General features: G+C 36.6%; 10 protein-coding genes across 10 annotated transcripts; 4 read left to right on the forward strand and 6 right to left on the reverse strand.

Annotated features, from left to right (window-relative positions):
• Positions 1-251: 251 nt before the first annotated feature.
• FDP41_001897 (uncharacterized protein) lies at positions 252-1588 on the reverse strand (the record flags this gene model as incomplete). Its single annotated transcript, XM_044705031.1, has 3 exons — positions 252-337; positions 400-661; positions 815-1588. 3 exons carry the CDS (start codon positions 1586-1588, stop codon positions 252-254), a joined length of 1122 nt encoding a protein of 373 aa, XP_044563540.1.
• A 42-nt stretch (positions 1589-1630) lies between these two features.
• On the forward strand, positions 1631-2761 carry FDP41_001898 (uncharacterized protein; the record flags this gene model as incomplete). Its single annotated transcript, XM_044705032.1, has 1 exon — positions 1631-2761. One exon carries the CDS (start codon positions 1631-1633, stop codon positions 2759-2761), a length of 1131 nt encoding a protein of 376 aa, XP_044563541.1.
• Positions 2762-2873: 112 nt separating this feature from the next.
• Positions 2874-5309, reverse strand: FDP41_001899 (uncharacterized protein; the record flags this gene model as incomplete). The annotated part of the gene is made up of 2 exons (XM_044705033.1): positions 2874-3823; positions 3908-5309. 2 exons carry the CDS (start codon positions 5307-5309, stop codon positions 2874-2876), a joined length of 2352 nt encoding a protein of 783 aa, XP_044563542.1.
• A 392-nt stretch (positions 5310-5701) lies between these two features.
• Positions 5702-6198, reverse strand: FDP41_001900 (uncharacterized protein; the record flags this gene model as incomplete). The annotated part of the gene is made up of 3 exons (XM_044705036.1): positions 5702-5819; positions 5934-6055; positions 6187-6198. 3 exons carry the CDS (start codon positions 6196-6198, stop codon positions 5702-5704), a joined length of 252 nt encoding a protein of 83 aa, XP_044563543.1.
• Positions 6199-6349: 151 nt separating this feature from the next.
• FDP41_001901 (uncharacterized protein) lies at positions 6350-8653 on the reverse strand (the record flags this gene model as incomplete). Its single annotated transcript, XM_044705037.1, has 5 exons — positions 6350-6853; positions 7040-7257; positions 7343-8112; positions 8221-8398; positions 8485-8653. The coding sequence occupies 5 exons, from the start codon at positions 8651-8653 to the stop codon at positions 6350-6352; spliced, it is 1839 nt and encodes a 612-aa protein (XP_044563544.1).
• Positions 8654-9203: 550 nt separating this feature from the next.
• On the forward strand, positions 9204-9878 carry FDP41_001902 (uncharacterized protein; the record flags this gene model as incomplete). Its single annotated transcript, XM_044705038.1, has 1 exon — positions 9204-9878. One exon carries the CDS (start codon positions 9204-9206, stop codon positions 9876-9878), a length of 675 nt encoding a protein of 224 aa, XP_044563545.1.
• Positions 9879-10444: 566 nt separating this feature from the next.
• On the forward strand, positions 10445-11374 carry FDP41_001903 (uncharacterized protein; the record flags this gene model as incomplete). The annotated part of the gene is made up of 1 exon (XM_044705039.1): positions 10445-11374. One exon carries the CDS (start codon positions 10445-10447, stop codon positions 11372-11374), a length of 930 nt encoding a protein of 309 aa, XP_044563546.1.
• A 304-nt stretch (positions 11375-11678) lies between these two features.
• Positions 11679-13077, reverse strand: FDP41_001904 (uncharacterized protein; the record flags this gene model as incomplete). The annotated part of the gene is made up of 2 exons (XM_044705040.1): positions 11679-12295; positions 12399-13077. 2 exons carry the CDS (start codon positions 13075-13077, stop codon positions 11679-11681), a joined length of 1296 nt encoding a protein of 431 aa, XP_044563547.1.
• A 1886-nt stretch (positions 13078-14963) lies between these two features.
• On the reverse strand, positions 14964-15424 carry FDP41_001905 (uncharacterized protein; the record flags this gene model as incomplete). The annotated part of the gene is made up of 2 exons (XM_044705041.1): positions 14964-15114; positions 15288-15424. The coding sequence occupies 2 exons, from the start codon at positions 15422-15424 to the stop codon at positions 14964-14966; spliced, it is 288 nt and encodes a 95-aa protein (XP_044563548.1).
• Positions 15425-15607: 183 nt separating this feature from the next.
• On the forward strand, positions 15608-18693 carry FDP41_001906 (uncharacterized protein; the record flags this gene model as incomplete). Its single annotated transcript, XM_044705042.1, has 2 exons — positions 15608-16098; positions 16341-18693. 2 exons carry the CDS (start codon positions 15608-15610, stop codon positions 18691-18693), a joined length of 2844 nt encoding a protein of 947 aa, XP_044563549.1.
• Positions 18694-18750: the final 57 nt, after the last annotated feature.

Genomic DNA, 18750 nt, shown 5'->3' on the forward strand with positions numbered 1-18750 from the left:
AGGGTACAACGTGCTTCGCATCATTTTTGAAACAATGAATCTCCATTTGCTGCCCACATAGCCAAAGAAATATCTTGTCTGTAATGTACAAAAAGATTATCGTCATTAATATGTTTAATATGGAATAATGTTTTCATTAGAGTTGACGTCAACTTTGTACTTTTTCCCATTTCATGCAATCCTTAATGGCTTTCATTAAAAGTGACTACATTTGAACTACATCAGGACATTATTGAGAATTTTCTGAAATTTCATTTAAAGGACAAGATGGATCTGTTCGTTGGTCGTTGCAATTTAGATTCACAGGTAGAGCACACAGGTTTGAATTTGCTAAAAACTGAATTGAGGGAGTAGGACAATGTTCTCATGTTGTGATTGAATAAAACAAATATAACTTACTGGATAAACAAACCGGACACACATAACCATCATCGATGGGTTTTCTAGTTTCAAAACAGCTTGCTCTGAAGTCAACAGTATTCTGTACAGGTAATTGAATATATGATCGAAGATTCTTCTCAATCATGAATATTGTTGTGAGATATTGAATCAAACCTTCTTGTCTTTGAGGTTTTAAATACATGCCACCTGTCAAAAAGCAGGCTTGTTGCAAAAATGTGGAATCCTGTGTCGATAATACGCATGCATCCAATGTAATTCCCTGTATAGTAGTGAGCAGGTGGATTTAGGAGAGTAATATTGTATTGAAATAAAGCAATGTATCATGCATTCATCCATGAAAAATTTCATAGAGCACAACCACAAAGAGCACAACAATTACTAAGAAATATTGTCAAAAAAGTAACCCACTTACCATCTTTTCAGCAGAAAAGATCGAATTCATGACTGAAATGTACTGCGAAGAAATGTCAGGTGAGACTTGAAAAGTTAAAATTCTAGAGTTGAGTGTGGTTCCATCTGGTTTCTCTTTTTCTAGTCTGTTAATAAAACATAAAGCCATTGTAAGAGCTCCACACAGAGAGAAGCCATGAGTTCGGGACACAGTATGATGAAATCCTGAAGCATCTTCAGTGGTTGTTTCTTCCTGATCAGCCATGGCTTGATCGTCATCCGTGGCTGTGCTTTCTTCATTCATTTGAAAAAGACCATTCAAGATGGAATTAGAAACGGTCTCAAAAGTGATTTCATTCAAGAAGAAATCTTTCACATCTTCTCCCGAATTAGCTTGATTCAAGACACTTCCATTCTCTTTGGAATAAATTTTGTTATAATTCTGAGTGTCTTTTTTAGTGAAAGTACTTCTATTTGGAAAGAGAAAATGAGATTTACTATGATCGGAACTAGCTATCACTGCAATTTTCTTATTCCTTTGCATGGTCAGATACATGTTAATAAATACCAACAAGTGATTGACAAATTGAGAAAACGAAATTAAATTCTTTGATGTTGCCACTCCGTTGGTTAAATCTAATTTTCTCTTTCCCCACGTGTAGGGATTTACATCCAATAATATTACCAACAAATCTAAATCATCGGACATGGTTATAGATCCCGACGATGAAGATACTTCCACTCCTGATGACATGTTGTTGTTGTAGAGCGAACTCGATGAAGAAGCTTTTTGCATTTTTTTTTCAATTTTAATTTGAATTGAAAATTGTTTAAAAAAATGTTTATTCAGAAAAGAAGGAACAATGTTCGCTTTGTCAGAGTTGATCACCAAAATCATCATTCCAATGGTGATGAACAAGAAGAACAACCTCTTCCTTATTCTCCTCATGACCAACACCAATATGAAATAACAAATCCAAAAAGAACCGACCAACTTTCGGAAAAACAAGATCATCAGTTAGATAAGGATTCAACAAACCGAAAAACAAAATCTCCTGAACCATTACGTAATGGTGATGGCAATGCAGGTGGTAGTGGCCGAGCAGGAACCCTCCGAAGAAGGAGAAGGGAACTACATCCAGTATCTCATTTCCGTGATGTTCAGCAATTTCCAAGAAATAATTCCCGATTTAAATCAAATAATAGGAATGATCAAAAGAATAACAAAAAGGCTCACCAAAAGTCTACTCGAAGTAATACAACAACTGTGAGTTCACAAAGCGTGGAAAATTTAAATTCACCCAAAAATTCGGAGACTTTTGAAAAAGATCAAAATAGATCCAGTGGGGATGAATCTCCTAAAAACGAGAACAACTACCAGAATATGGGAAATGAAAGTTCCTCACGCTCTCCTTCTCCTCCCCCATTGACTAAAGAACAACTTGAAAAGCATGTTGCAAAACAAAAGGTTTATGCCTTCTTTGCATGTAAGCCTTGTTCATCGTGGTTCTGGAAAACAGTTTTCGATTACAAGAAGGTCACACGATGTAGAGATTGTCACATAAAGCTGGAAGCTATCCCCAATGAAGAAGCAATTGGAAAAGGATATTATCAGTGTGACTTGTGCCACCATGTTTGGACCTCCCTCAATGTACGTGCAGATGTTGGACAACATTGCCTTGAATGTGAGGAACAAAAGGGTTCAAATTTTGACAAGAAGCTTTACTATCCGCACAGAATTGGACCTTCGGAGAAACGAGGACTACGAAGGAGCCATCATGGTCACTCTTGTGAGGCATGTTATTTCCTGAGTCCTGAAAAACGAAAGTTATGCAAATTTAGAATGACCAGCTTGGTACCAAGAGTGTGGAGTAAGAGCCACGAAAGTACTGGCACAACCATCTCATCTGTTTCTTCCATTGCCTCTCATTTCTCTGGGGTTGGAGTTGATTTGCCAAGACGTTTCTAATCGACCATCATCAATCTCATCGATCTCGAGATGAAATGAAACAGAATGCTTGAATTCATAATTTTATTAATTACTTGATATTTCAATCATAAACAACCTTTTAATGGTAAATTTACATGGTTAGGAAATATAGAATTAGTGAGAGAATTAAGAACAAGATTGGCAGGACAAAGAACAACACACGACTGTTGGACTGGCTCGCAAGCTGAGAAGGCTTAACTGTGGTGGCAGTCTCGAGAATTCTATCATTGGAACTGATACTACTGTTAACAGTAGTATTAGTATTTTGCTGAGTTGTTGTAGTCGTCATGTTTGCTGTATCATTGTTGCTGACCTTTTCTTCAGAGTGGGCAACATTGGTCTGATCCACTTTGGTGGTTGATGCATCCTTCTTACTTGAATCTTCTTGCTTTTCTGGAGGGCTCTTCTCTTGAGGTGGACTCGATGACGGTGGGCTTGAGGAAGCAGCAGCAAGTGCCTTTTTGGCTTGTTCTTCTTCATAAATGTGCCTCCACGTCTCAATATTATTCAACACGGATTCATGTAAGAAGGTCAATTCCTTAAAGGAGGAAGCAACCAACTTAAATAAGGGAGAAACCACGAATTTTCCAAAATCCATTTGTGACTTGGGGAAGTCCAAAGAATTTCTATCCATGAGAGGGCTAATGGGAAGCCCTTTCTGTCTCTCTAAATCTCCCTGTGAAAAGAATTCGTTAATACATGCGTTAGCCCATTTCTTTGCAATAGGGAAGGGCCTGCTCAAATTGCTAATGTCCGAACATTTCATTAACACTCGCATCAATAATATTCTGTCCTCAGCGTTTTCGTTAGATAATCTTCCAGTTCCTATTCGAGATTCGAAAATTGAAATGATGGAAAAGTGATTGCTCATATCGGTTGCTAAAATAGTCTGGACGAGACATTTCCTAAATTCTCGGAATTGATCCTCAGAGAGGCCATCTAAAAAGTTACATTCATCCTTTTGCAAAATTTTAAATGCATTGAATGCATGATAATTTTCAAGAACACTCTTGTCATTGTATCGATAGGCCAACTCATCCTCTATGTATTGTATGGAATAACGAATGGATTAAATGCAGTGTTTTTTGTTACAAAAGAACGGTATTTATGCCTCACACAACTTACCTGTTGCAATTAAAAAGTTATTATTCACTCCTGGATGATCAATGTCATGGCAGAGCCCAGAAACTAATAACACAAGTTTTTCCAAATTGGAAAAGAACGCATCAATCTTCTCATTATTGATCAGTAAATAAAGGTATTGTGTAACATCGCAACAATGTCTAAAATTGTGATAAAAATTTGCTCGATACTTCTTTCTTAGATCGCCCAAGAAGGCCCATAATTTAAATGGCTTAATATTGAAAATCTCGAACATGTTCAGCGATTTGAAGAAGTACATGACGTGCTTTTTCAACTCTTCATAGTCAGAGTATTTGAAAGCATCATAGTTCAGAGATTTCAAGTCAACATCGGGTTTGTATGTGTCCAAGTTGAATGGTAATTCTGCTTCAGGTTTGGTTTGGGTTGTATTTGGGGTCTGTGCGCTACTGGGAAGAGCAAGAGTGGTAGAGTAATTATTGGTCGAGTCAGTGGAGCTTCCAGAATCTAGACTATTACTTCTCTCATTGATGCTGTATCTTCTAGCGTTATATTCCTCGGCATCTTTGGTGTATTGATTCACCAACCAATGACGGGTACTTTCATCCATTTCAGTTGTTTTGAGAGAATCTAAAAAGGCTGGTCTATATAGATTTGAAGAACTGAGAGATTTCATCACAGAAATGAGAGCAAGTTTAGTTTGCTCTCGATCTAAACTTCCACTCATAATGTCTCCTACTGTGCCGACAATTAACTGAATGGGTGTTTCGATTGATTCACTAACCTTCTTTTTGAAGGCCATTAATTCTTCTTCATTCTTCTTTTCTTGCATGTGAAGTTGATTTCTTAATCTCTGTTCTTCTACAATCTTGTTAATATAAAATCTTTCCCTTATTCTTCGGTCTCTATATGCTAACACAGTTTGTATTCTTGCTCTAAGAATTTCTTCCTTGATCGGTTTTGGAAGAAAATCTTCTGCTCCATATTGGAATGATTTTGAGACGGTTTCTGGATCCTCGCTGCCGCTCATCATAATACAAGGAATTTCTCGATTAATGGCCTGTTTCAAGACCCGAATGAAACCAAAACCATCCATTTCTGGCATCATTACATCTACTAAAAGGCAATGAAACGGATCCTCATCATCGCGCAACAACAAGCTCAAAGCCTCTTTTCCTCCTGCTGCTGTTGTACATTTGTATCCCAAATTTGAAAGTAATTTTGAAAGAGTTTTTCTTGTTACTAAATCATCATCGATCACCAAAATATTAGGGACAATATTTGAATCCGTTAATAATTGAGGAATTGAAGAAGAAGAAACACTGTCTCGTCGACCCTCCGATGATGAGCCTAAACTCAGCTTTCTCTCTTCTCCACCGCCCAATCTCGTCAAGGCAGAAGTAGGCGGTTGTTGGGTTTGCATCATTTTTTGTATTGGAGTTTCAAGACTCGAGAGGACTCCTCTCAAGAACTGAAGGGTCGAGGTGGAGATAACCTTCTCAGTTGTGGTGCGCACCTACTGGGAGGAGGATACAACGCATCTGCATACATCACGCGCATAAGACATCTCCTTGTGTCATCATTGAAAAACAAACATACAAAATTAATATGGAATTCATAAATCCTTTTTATGGAGAACGAGATGTCTATCGTACAAGTTGATGAATGGACTTGATCCTCGATCTAGAAATATGGGTAAGAGTGGTGTGTTTGTTGAACGCATTCAATATTGACAATGTCGGCAGTTAGAGTTAGATCTTTCTGTGCATTTGATTTCAATAAGGGATGGTAATTACAAGATATTGGCAAAGTTCTTAACTATTGATTCGACTTTCCTTCTTCCAATTCCTTAATTCGTTGTTTAAGCTTTTCATTCTCCTGTTTTAGTTGTTCCATGTCTTCAGTGGATGGTCCTCCAAGAAAATGCTTCACATATCTGAATCAAAATCATTTGATTTCAATAATCATAATTATTTAATAATCAGAGAGGGATGATAATCATCGGGTTTGTTGGAACGAACATCACACAAAATCGTTCACATGTACATACTCGAGTGGATTTTGTGGTCTCTCCGGTTCTTCATACAATGCTACAAGAGCCTTGGTAAACGAATCAACAACTCCGTTCTTTTCTAAATATTTTCGGAATTCTTCCTTTCTTGCATTAATGGACTGATTTGAGTACATCATGTTATCATCATTCCGAAATCATGTCATACATTATTATAGTTTGAGTCGTTCGTTCATCATGTGATTTCATTATTCATTCATCACCATTGCGAGTTTTCAAAAACAAATCATACCTGATAGGACATGATGATGGCACAATGCTCTATTTTTTTGTTGGAGAAAAATTTTTGCCGCCAAGTTTCACTACAATCTCCAACTTCAATACCTTCAAATGTTGTTCCGAATAAACAATGTATGAACCTTGTCTTTATTCTCGACCAATGAATGTAAATGGATTTAACCAACTCGAGAAGGATATTCTGGGCACCAACTGCCAAGAAAATTATTTCCTGACACACTGTCAGCAAGTAAGAATGAGTGTGTTTCACATTCATATTCATTGAAGGGACACAGGCATCGATGTGTTTCGTCATTATCTCGCAAAGGTTCATTCACTTCGTTGCACATGTCTTTGGAGGATTGTCTCCTAAGCCAAAACGCTCGGTCATAACTCTTCAACAAATTTTCGTGATTCTTTCCTTCCTCCGTGTTCACCCAAGCATGATGTTTTGCATTGACAGTTAACCAAAATTGGTCTAATTCTTGGTGAGTTTTGAAGGTAATCTCGTCAAAATTAAACGATGGCTTGATTGGTTTTGGGATGGAGTAGGTCATGGAACAGATTCCATACTTTTTCAATTTGAAAAAATAGTCCTTCACAAGAGGTGATATTTCTGTAGAGTTTTTCAGGTCAATTCCAATGGCTTTCAGAACGGTTTGAGTAAAATGTTGACAATTTGCCTTTTATGTACAATGAGGTTAATGTTTCCATGATGAATGACGTCCACATGAAAAAGTCAATTAAAAGTTATTCCAATTACATTCATTCAACAAGCAATCATTTGTAAATTATTATTGATATGAATGACAAATGGTGGATATACAAGTAAACATCGGCGTTACCGTCAACAAAATTTCTCAACTTACAGTTTTGACATCATAATATTGAGTTGCATTCCATGTACAACACACTCGAGTAATTTTGTTAATGACTTCATTGATTTCAGCTTCCCCAAAGGCTTTTAAATGATAAACAAACACAGCCTTACTCGAGGAAATAGGTCTAACACAAGCAATAGAATTATCATTAAACTCGATATACCAATTTCCAACAATGAGAGCAGTATGGAATAAACCAAACCCTCCTAAAATATTTGTTCCGTAATATTGTGAGATGCGACGAAAAGTAACATCATTATCACATAGTTGTCACCTGCTATCTAAACTTACCTTTTTCATCGGTGTTTGCAATATTTGCAATGTGCCCAACACGGCGAATAAATCGATGCATTTGATTTTCATGCAGCGTAGTAATTACCAACTTCACAGGAAGAGATACCTTCTTTTTCGACGAACCTCTGACAACAAAATCGTTTTGCTTAATATAAGGATGAAAATATCGATATTTGAATCGATCTGGAAGGCATAAATTTTGAGCGGTGATCAAAAGCTGCGTTTGTGACTGCTTGAATGACTTTTCTAATTTTTTACAACAATTCTTGATCGCATTCATTTCAGATTCTGATAAAAGTTCAGATGAAAAAAGCCCTACTGGGTGATACATTTGAGATTTTTGCTTGGAGTTGTTAGCATTAGAAGTGGGAGAAAAGGAGATGGAGACTGGAGTACTGGATCGACTTGGTTGTTTAGAAAATGGTTGATGTGACGAAAAAAAAGGAGAGGAAGTGGAGGCGGCGGGAGTTGCATTTTCTGCGTCAAAGGAAGCAGCAAGAGTGGAATCAATATTAACTGTTGAGTTATAGGAAAAGGAGGTACTGGAAAGGAAGGATTCATGAGATGTTGAGGTGGTTGAGAGAGAGGGTGATTGATCTGTTTGTTGCCAGCTTAAATCAGTGTCATCCACTAAATCTTTTACCAATGAAGTGTCATCACTGAAATCCATCACTTGATAATTTTCTGGAATGTTTTTTTCAAATATTTTGTCCATAAAACGAAGATAATTTTTTTCCAATTCAATTTTCTTTTCAGGTGAAATGACTCTGTGTGTTTCATCAGCATGTTCATTGATATGACATTTTTGTACAAAAATACCAAATCATTGATTTTGCATGTTAAAACCAACTCATGGAACTTGAAATGCAGCTTACCTTGATAAAATCTGTTCTTGTTTTGTTTTCTTCAATAAACTATATATTTTTTTGGCCGCATAGGTATCCTGTGTGACTTGAGCAATGAGTTGACATGATGAAATGTGAAAAAGAGCTTCTCCAACACTTTTGTATCTGGACAAGTATATTGACAAGTTATCATTCTTGCTATTAAATTCTACAATGTCCATAACAAAACGACATGTATTAAACATGTTGATATCACGTTATGCAAAGATTTCCGAAAAATATCTGAAAACTTACTCTGAGCCACAGATTTTTCAATTCCATTCTCAATCAATAATTGTTGAAAATTGGAAAGGTTCCAATCATACATGGGCGTTAATGAAACCCTGTCTGTATCATCGTCGTTCGTTTCTTCAATCAGGGCCGTTTTGGCACCTTCTGATGATTCAGAAATTGAATTTCCCATTTTCAATTGAAAATGTTCGTTGGACAAAGATCAGTTTCGAAAATAGCTGTTTTATAACAGAAACAATCTTGGGCAATTCCGTTTAAAAGTGAGCTCACTTTTAAACACGTGTAATCGATCCAATCAATCGGGAATTTGTTGTGTTCAAATAAGAACCGAGAAGAGGATGGATGGCGAATGGACAAATTTTTTTGGAGCTCAAACATCCATTTCCAGCTCATGAACAAATTGCTGCTTTGTTTTCAAATCTAAATGATTTTCGGAAAGTGTAACCCCCAGTAAATATAATTCCAAATTATGCTTGATTCAAATCAGTTTTTGAAATTTCTGATTGAGTTGATGATCTGGTTCGTTGGGTATAATTGAAAAAATGTTTATTGGCCCTTCGGTGCCTCAGTGATTTCATTCTCCCAATATTTTCGTTGGATAACATTGGTATGATGAACACCAAGTCCTCTTTGCCACGTCAAAAGTTCTTCCCTCCAAAATTAATGATGGGATGGTACAATTCAAAAAAACGAAAACGATTGTTCAGTCTCGTCAAGCCAACATGTCCGAACAATTATTAATGAATGCCATCGAGAATGGTGATTTACAACAAGTCTCTACACTGATCGTTGAAACAAATGCCAACGTTAATTTTATTGAATTTCAAAATAAGGGTTACACACCTTGTCATCTTGCTGCAGAGAAGGGTTTGATGAGTATTCTGGAATTATTATTGACCTACAATAGTGATCCGAATATTCCGAGTGATGAGAGGGTGGGATCTCAAACTCCTCTTCATATTGCTACTTCAAAGGGATATAAGAAAATAGTTGAAACTCTTTTAAATTATTATGCAGATCCTAATGTACAAGATGAGAATGGATACACTCCGTTACATATTGCTTGTCGTAAGGGATTCTTAGAAATTTCCAAATTGTTATTAGCAAAAGGAGGAGATCCCGATATTAAGGATCAACAAGGAAAAACTGCATACTATTGGGCCCAAGAATACAAACATGAGGAAATTCTTCCGTTTTTAGTGGTCTTTTCAGCCATGAAGGAATCAGCATCGTTACCCGTTGAGACCACAACTGAATTGAAAGTGAAAGAAAAACTTGCCTCTTACGACTACACTAAACACCACGAACAAAATAAGATTACCATTCATGTCATTAAAAAAACCAGACACCGAAGGAAAGAAGAAAAAGACCACAACAAAGAAAAAGAAAAGCAGTAAATAATGAGAGGGTGCACAGATAAGGTCACTTCAAGGAATCATTGAACTGCATCCGCCACGAATCAAAATAACATCAAAAAAATGGACAAGATCACACAACCCATCCATTCGGTGACAAATTTCGTTCGGGAAAATCCAGGACTCACTGCCCTAGGAATTTTCTGTGTTTTATATTTCGGAGGAAGTATATACTATAGAAGAGATAAACCTCTTCTCAAGACTGAAGACGATAATTAATGAATTATTATATTATCATTGAAAATTGTAATCATTTGAATCAGAACAAATTCTTCCATGACCCAAAATTTTGTATCTCAATATTAACATCTTCCTCTACATTTCTCCCACATTCAAGTATTCAATTCGAGCGTGTTGATCATGATGACAATAAACTCCTACTACATCTCACAACAACAAACTCTTCAAATATAACCAACAATAATTATTTAATAATTATTTAATTAATAATTATTTAACAAAAGGTAGTAATTATGATATGATAATATAATAATTCATCCCTCTCTTGTTCAATCCCATCGTCCTCATCAATAAGAGCACTCAAAAAAATGTCCTCACTCACCAACAAACTCTCGCAATGGGTGAAAAAAGTGGTTAATTCTGCTACGGTCGGCAATGCAGCAGCAACATCCAGAAAATTCGTTGGAAAGGACCTGAAGGGAAATAGTTATTATTCCGAAATTATGGGAGGAAAAGAAAGAAGAACGGTGGAGTACAGCTCCGACTATGATAAATCCATTTTACATCTTCCTCAAGATTTACCGTTAGAATGGGTCTCATGGCTCAAGTACATGAGAGATCATCCACCCACCGAGAAGGAATCTAAAATGTTAGACGAATACAGAGAAAGGCTCAGAGTTAATGGCGAAAAGTGGGATCAAGAGCAACAAAGACAAGCGTTGCAGAGTCAAGCCAATGAGGCCATGAAACGAGCAGGATTGAGAGGATATGGTAGTACGACCAATTACGAAAATACTGGAACCTCCTATTCAACGGATAAACCTCCTTCATTTCAATTTATTGCAGATCGTTTGAGACAAGAAGGAGGAATGTCGTCCGATGCAGAGTCGTTGGCTAGTGAAGTTGAAAATTCTGAAAGGTTGCAAAACACAAACATTTCACGGATATTGACTGCAAGTGGAGAATTGAAATCGACCTATTCATCGCAAGATATTGAACAGAGAGATGAAAGATTAAAAAAATTGGAGCAAACAGAGAGCAATACACAAAAAGATCCATATGCACATTTAATTCCTGATCCACGATTGAAAAGATCTCGTACCGATGAAGATATTCAGGATATCATTGATAGAGAAAATAAGGAATATGATTTACCAAAGGATTTATCAAATCCATCGAATTTGTCACAAGAGGAAATTAGAAATATCACAAGACATTACTCTCGAAGTAGGACAAGCCCTTTTCTCGGCAAAAAGCCTCAAATTAGAGCAAACTCGAATTACAAAGTTGATGAATAACTTGCGAATATATGAATACGTTTTTTAGGGAATGACAGTTTTTTCAGAAATTACACGTGTGATTGTATATAGTTGGAATATTTATGGAATATTTATTTTTATGATATTTATTTGCGGCGATTAAGGTACACAAACTTGAAAAGGGTTTATTCGTGTTGTAAATAATTGACATATTTCAGTGATAGTAAAGATTGACAAAGCTGAGGAATTGATGATTTTTGCAGTAATGCTATTTTTCAAGCCATCTCAAAGTACCAATTTGGATTTGTTAATACGAGTTCCCAGCTTCCTCTCATCACAACCCTTAATGGTAGGCCACAATTAACACATCACTGATGGTGTGTTGGTTCTCCATGTAAGCCTTCTCAAGTAATTTCTTGTGAAATGCTGAGTGTGGTCGGTTAAGGAAGAAAACAATTCTATTCGGCAATGTAACAATTTGAGGCTGTGTCGAAAATAATGAAGAATACCTGACAATGTGATTGTAAGCCATACCGGAGACGTTACCAAGCAAGTACAAAAGTTGATTGTGCTTAAAGTGAAAGGCTCCATATTCTCTACCTAAAAAAACTTCATCATATGGAAATTCCTTTGAATCGTGATCGGTGATAAGAGGACTCTTCACTCGGCGATCATCACCTTCAACTGTAAATGGTGATCCACCAAAGAAATGATATGTGTTTGTTGGGGATGTCACTAACGAGCAATTGGTTCCTAAATTGGCATAAATGCCTGCCTGAACACTTGTAGGAATTTCTTGAAAAGGTGTTACATGTCGAAGGATTAATTGCTTTGAAGAATGAGATCCAGCAACACAAATACTTCCATCGACCAGTAAAATGATGAAATGAAAATTTCCACAATGCAAGGACTTTACAGGCTTGGTACAAACATGAGCCCTGTTTAACCAATCATGATAACCTATGCACAAGTTAGTTCGAAATTTGGAAAACAATGCACATGTCATGAAATTTTGTTGATGTTTGTGACAATTGTATATTGATGAGTCACTACAAAAACATACCTGTGTTTGAATTGTTAATCCAATCTTGACCAGATAAGTGAACATCTGTATTATTCACAATACACACACTAAATGAGAAACAGCATCCAACATGTGTAATTCTACTCCGCTTATTTTGCAGTTGGATATGCGGTGAAAAAACAGGCTTGCTTAAATCGACATTTTCCTTGCTCGACAAACGACTATAAGCATTATTTCCACGGCCATACAAGTATGTTTCTCCGTTGTGAATATCCTCTAAAAGAAATAGAGCATGTTCCGTATAGGTTGACATTTTTAACACTCGTAAACTTGCTGAACTTTTTTCGTCTTTGGAGCCAAAATGAATATTTTCAACCTTCCATACCTTGGAAGAAGTATCATCATTCTCATCACTTTCAGTATCGTCATCATTGACATTTTCACCTTTCGACAATTTAAACACTTGTTTTGTATAACGATCAAGAACATAAATCAAAGAATGTGATCCGATCAAATCCTCCACCTCATTCAATTCAACAATCTCCACGGATTCAATCTCCTCTTTCAAATTAATTTCGGTCATGATTCCAAGAGGAACCATGGCTCTAGAAACTGTTGTTTTTGCTCCGATCAATGATTCAAGATGATTCAGCTGTTTTGGTGGCTTTTTGTCAGTGGCACTCCGACGACGCCGCAACGACAAGATATGGAGCTTCATTTTTTTTTGTAAATCTTCCTTAATCATCATCGAGTCAACCATGATGATTTCCAAGTTCCTCCCCTATTCAATATGATATTTCAATGTTGGAACAAACCAACAAAAATTAAGCAACGATCCGAGCTGAATCACTTCTCTTCGAAGGAGAGATGCAATAAATCACCATCGAGGTGCCTTATGGCTCAATAAGTTTTTGTATGAAATGGTCGAGTAATCTCAATATTTGACGAACGGTTTTTCGATTCCCACTCATTAAGAACCGTTGATGGAGGTGGGGTTGAGAGTTACATTCAGTTGAGTTTTGTTGCCTTCTAAAGGTGTTCGTTGTAACGTTAATGGTATTCTGTCATGGATTTCATTCGCAACAGATCCGCCATCATTCATGGCGGAATTTAGCGATTCTCTTTTTCACTATCGTTCGCTTCATATTATTCATTGCTAATTCAAAGTAATTCAATAGTGAGGAAATATAATTTTGTGATGAATGTGGTTTCTAATTCTCCAAGTTTCTTCAAGAAGGGTTCATCCACTTGTTCCATTCTCTTAGAGGGATGTATTATGCTCCATTAAGCCGTAAGGGATTTTTGAAACATCAGTCTCTCTCTTATATATTTCGGTCCTCCTTAAACTTAATGAAATTGAATGAGACCGTTGGAATTGGGCTGATTTTTTGAAGATACTGTCCTCTTCAGTTCCCACGAATATAGCTCTTGTCAAGACGAAATCTCGTCCTCATCGATGATTGAAGCAAAATTGAAATTGAACTCGGTGTCATGACCATTGCCTCAACTTTCGTTAATGTGGTCGGATTTTCAGTTTGTGCTACGATTATACTCTTAGCAATGGAGTTAGGAAACCTTATCAATAAAACCTCATTCGCTAGAAATGAAAAAGCTTTCAAAAAAGATATCCAATATTCAAAAGTAAATAGAACGTGTAGAACCAGAGCAACGAGCTCTCCAAGATAAATTGGAACTGGTACTACCAAGCAAAACTCGATCATTTATATCGTCATAGCGACTGCATTTATTTTTGGTTTTTTAAAGATATTTCAATACAGCGGAAGGCCACAACACATGACCAACTAGAACATCTAATTGTTAAATATATTGATAACTCCTAGTCTTCAGATTTGATGGAACATCATTTCCCAACACTTTGTTAAAAAACAAACAAATATTCTTTTAGAAATTCAAGCTGAAGTTTGCAACGCTGTGTTTGCAATAACAAGTTGGAACATGAAGAAAACACTCTCCGAAAGTCACAACTTGAATGCACAACCCATTTTCAAGCTCAGAATCAAAAAAGGGTCGTCTCGAAAAATGTCTCTACAACAAAATCTATGTAAGGGGATTGCTTGTTTGGTTTCTCTTCATGGCATTCGAATTTGTGCATGGTGTGTTGAGAATTTTGGTATTGGAGCCAATCGTGGGTGATTTCAGAGCTCGTCAAATTTGTGTGTTCTCTGGAATGGGAATTATTTATCTTGGTGAAAAGATTTAAATCGTATATTGGAGTCGGCAAGTCCTTTCAACAGTGCATGAAGGTGGGCATGATGTGGGTTCTAAGCACCTTATGCTTTGAAATCGGATTGGGAAGATGGAGTGGTTTGAGTTGGGATCGAATATGGGAAGATTACAACTTGTTTCATGGAGGATTGTTGCCTTTTGGATTGATGTTCATGCTCTTTAGTTTGTATATGGTTATAGAATGAATGCATACTTTCTCACGATGATGGTGATGCATCATTGGATATCTTACTGTGTGTAACCTAAAAGTTTTATTGTCATTGATGAAAGTTGGACGCTACTGATTGTGAATGATGGTGATTCATGCAAGAATGAAGAAATTGTTTTAGGGTTGCATTGGAAATAAAATTGATTTGATTATACACCATCATCATCGGAGTTGGCAAGGAAAACGAGAGGTGTTGGAAGTATTCCATTGCTGTTTTGTGTATTCATTCCAATATTTCGGACAGAATTATTTCCAGAAGAAGAATTTACCAATGCTGATACCGATGCCATTTGATTATTACTATGATTAAGTTATTTTCATTAAGATCATCCCCGAATATTTGTAGCAAGTTATAATAGACGCAAGTAATATAATTGATAATTTCCATATGGGTGAACGAAAATGATGAACAATCATGTCCTCCGCATTTATCATCATGATTGAATTTCGTGGATACTGTCTTCCAAACCTACCTCATCATCATTGCTACTACCGATGTACGGAACATCTGATTATTCACCATCATCATATGACATGATTTGTTTTTCACCAACGACGATGATGAAAGGACTCCTCTCAATACTCTTGAACAACAATTTCTTCTCATCATTTTTTTTCATGAAATTCCTCCAACTTGTGATTTTATTTGTGTTGTCTCAAACTAGTGATACCCTCTATCTCATGAACACACACATGCCTAATTGTTTTTCGTATCACACATTCACATCGATTAGTTGGAAGAAAACCAATTTGCATCTTCTTTTTCCTTTCCAAACAATAAGTATCAAAAAAAATGCAACAACGAGAACCTTCCGTTTCCTATCTGTTGCCTTATCCCAATCACAAGATCAAGGCTCATCGGTTCGGAATTAATAAATTATTATATTTGGAACGAGAAGGATCAGCATCAACAACATCATGCACAGAAAATACTCATCAGTACCAGCCACAGGATCAACAACATTATTTATTTTCAGGAGGAAGAGATGGAACGATCAAATGTTGGGCGCTTTATGCTTCACAGCAACAGCAACAACAACATCAACTACAATCTCAACATACTTCCCAAGAATATGCAATGTCACCCACAAAAACCTCATCAGGCTTTTTGCATCAATACCATTCTCCACACCAATTCATGTTCAGTTTAGAAGAGCATGTGGATTGGGTGAGCGATATGATCTTACTTCCGGATAAGAGACATTTAATCAGTTGCAGTCATGATAATACCATCATGCTATGGGATGTTGATATCAATAATCCACAACATTGTTTAACATATAGGTGAGTGTGATAAAGCGCTATTTGTGACTTGATGATGGAACCATTTGTTTGGCTATTTGTATGATTGGTGGATATATTATCGATGAATAATATATTGGTTGATTTAATCATTTTTAATGCCAAATGAAAACAAATTTAATAACGATCGGAATTACCACGTTGGCGATGATGGTGTCTATTACTTTTGATTTTTGACAAATGTGGTACATTTTAACATGAAATGACACCAACAACCACAACAGAACGCACACAGATTATGTTACATGCGTTGCATCTCCTTACACATTATTAGGAGAAGCATCGACTTGTTCGTTATTTTGTTCTGGAGGTTTAGATAGTTCTGTATTCCTATGGGACGCCGAGAGATTGGTGTCCATTCGGAAATACTTTGCTTCTCTTAATAATCAAGCAAGTCCAAACATGCAAGACAATTCTCCTTCCATGAAAACCATTCAACAATATGATATACAGAGTTTACAAAGCTACTATCCACCACAATTAAGTCCACAACCAAAACACAGTATTTATGCACTGGCCATGTCTACATGTAGCGCCAACCATAACTCCTCAGTTATAGATCAACATGTGATGGTTGCTGCTGGCTCTACAGATCAAATGGTTCGACTTTACGACTTTAGAACCTCAACAAAAATTGGAAAATTACGTGGCCACAAAGACAATATTCGTTGTGTCTTGTTGTCGGTTGACGGAAAAAAATGTTTTACTGGATCAACGGATGGCACTGTGAAATGTTGGGATTTAAAAACTCAACGATGCTTACAAACATATTCATTTTCAAATCCTAAAACATCCACTCCTTCATCGGTATGGACATTGGAGTTTGATCCTCAAGATCCTGATCAAAACACAATAATTGTAGGCACACGAGAAGGTCTAGTTTATCATCTTGACACAAAATATAGAAAATCATGCACCATCGCTAATCTTCATTCCATTAATCCACACTACGATAATAGAAATTCAGTTCTAAGTACCTTAATTATTCCAAGCAGAAATAACAAGGTGAATAGTACTCTCTGGGTTGGAGCTCTAGATTCCAATTTATATGAATTTGAATATGGAAGAATTGTGGAAAATGTTAACAATAATTCCAAGGACATATTTTCTCAAGATGGTGTGACAGTTATGGCAAGCACTCCAAAATCTGCATCAAGCTCATTTTCTCATATGGATTTTTCATCTCCAGTGACAGCTTCCAACCTTGTAGAAAATCCCACCACACCAAAAACTCCAAGTTCACGAAGTCGAGCCAGTAGTTTTCTTGTTCAAAGAAGAGCTTTCAGTGTCAATGCTGGAATCTCACATTACATGCCTCGATCAAAAATTCCTGGATGTCCTGGCATCATTGAACATTTTATTTTAAATTGCAGAAAGCGAGTACTCGTGAAGGATAATTCTGGACGAATTTCCCTATGGGATATCACAAGTGGGAAAATGATTGAAGATTTTGGAAATTCACATTCCTCCATGGTTGACGAAGGGAAAGATTTATTTGAAATATTATGTGCTGATTTTTCAAAAGAAATGATTTCAGTAAGAAATTGGTTCACTGTTGAAAAGAAATTGGGCTCACTTGAAATCGTGTTAACACCCAACGAGTGTTTTAATGCTGAAAATTATGCATATGAATCAGGTTTTTTAGATTGTGAAGAAGAAGACAAGGTTAATTATGGAGTCATGATTATACAGGCACTCTTTCGACGATGGAGAGAAAAACGAATTGAATTATTGTCAGCTCGACAACAAGCAAGACAAAATATTGAACATGATACCAATGATGAAACCATGATGCATTATGACGCTCATGCACCACTTTCTTCAGATGATTCTTCACAACAACCACCATCTTCATCCACAGCAGTAGAATTTCAACAACAACAATCGCAACAACACTCAGAATCCATCAATCAGAGAGCTGAACGAAAATTTGATTTACCTGAGAACACAGCTGTGATTATACATTTTGAAAAAACTTGCTCAGACAAGAGTCCTTTCAAAAAACAAATTCGACATTTTGACGGAGAGGAATCTGAAGGTTTTCCAATTCCTCAATGGGTTGTGGATATTACCAATGGAGTGCCTCCAAATGTGAATCCTCAATCTCACAAATTATCGTTTTATTTGGAACCTGCACCAGATGAACCATTCTTGAAACCCTTACAACCAAATTCTGCCAAATCATTGGCACATCGTATTTTGAGAATTTACAAAGTTGCCTTGCATGTGGTGAACAAGTTGAATATTGAATTACCAACTTTTGGTGAATTGGAAGAAATTAAGCGAAAATATTACGAATACAAGAGAAAAGAGCATGAATTGAATCCAGATCAAGTTCCTCTTGTGACACGAGAGAGCGATGAAGCTTTTGATGAGTCACTGATACTACCACTAAACATTGATCCCAATCAACGATGTAAACCTGAGGACTTTATTGAGGTGTTCTGTCAAGGGCACCGAATGAAGAATCGATGGAATTTGGCAATCGCTAATGCATTCTTTAGACCAAAAAACGTTTCCTACATTACATTACATTACAGACAGAGGTATTTGATACCTCCATCTGTGCGACAATGAGATGCCGAAAACAACCCTTCATTATGACACTTCATGATAATTGTATTCATGTAAATA

This window comes from Naegleria fowleri, assembly GCF_008403515.1.
Source record: "Naegleria fowleri strain ATCC 30894 chromosome Unknown tig28, whole genome shotgun sequence".
In the NCBI taxonomy this organism is placed as follows: domain Eukaryota; phylum Heterolobosea; class Eutetramitea; order Acrasida; family Naegleriidae; genus Naegleria; species Naegleria fowleri.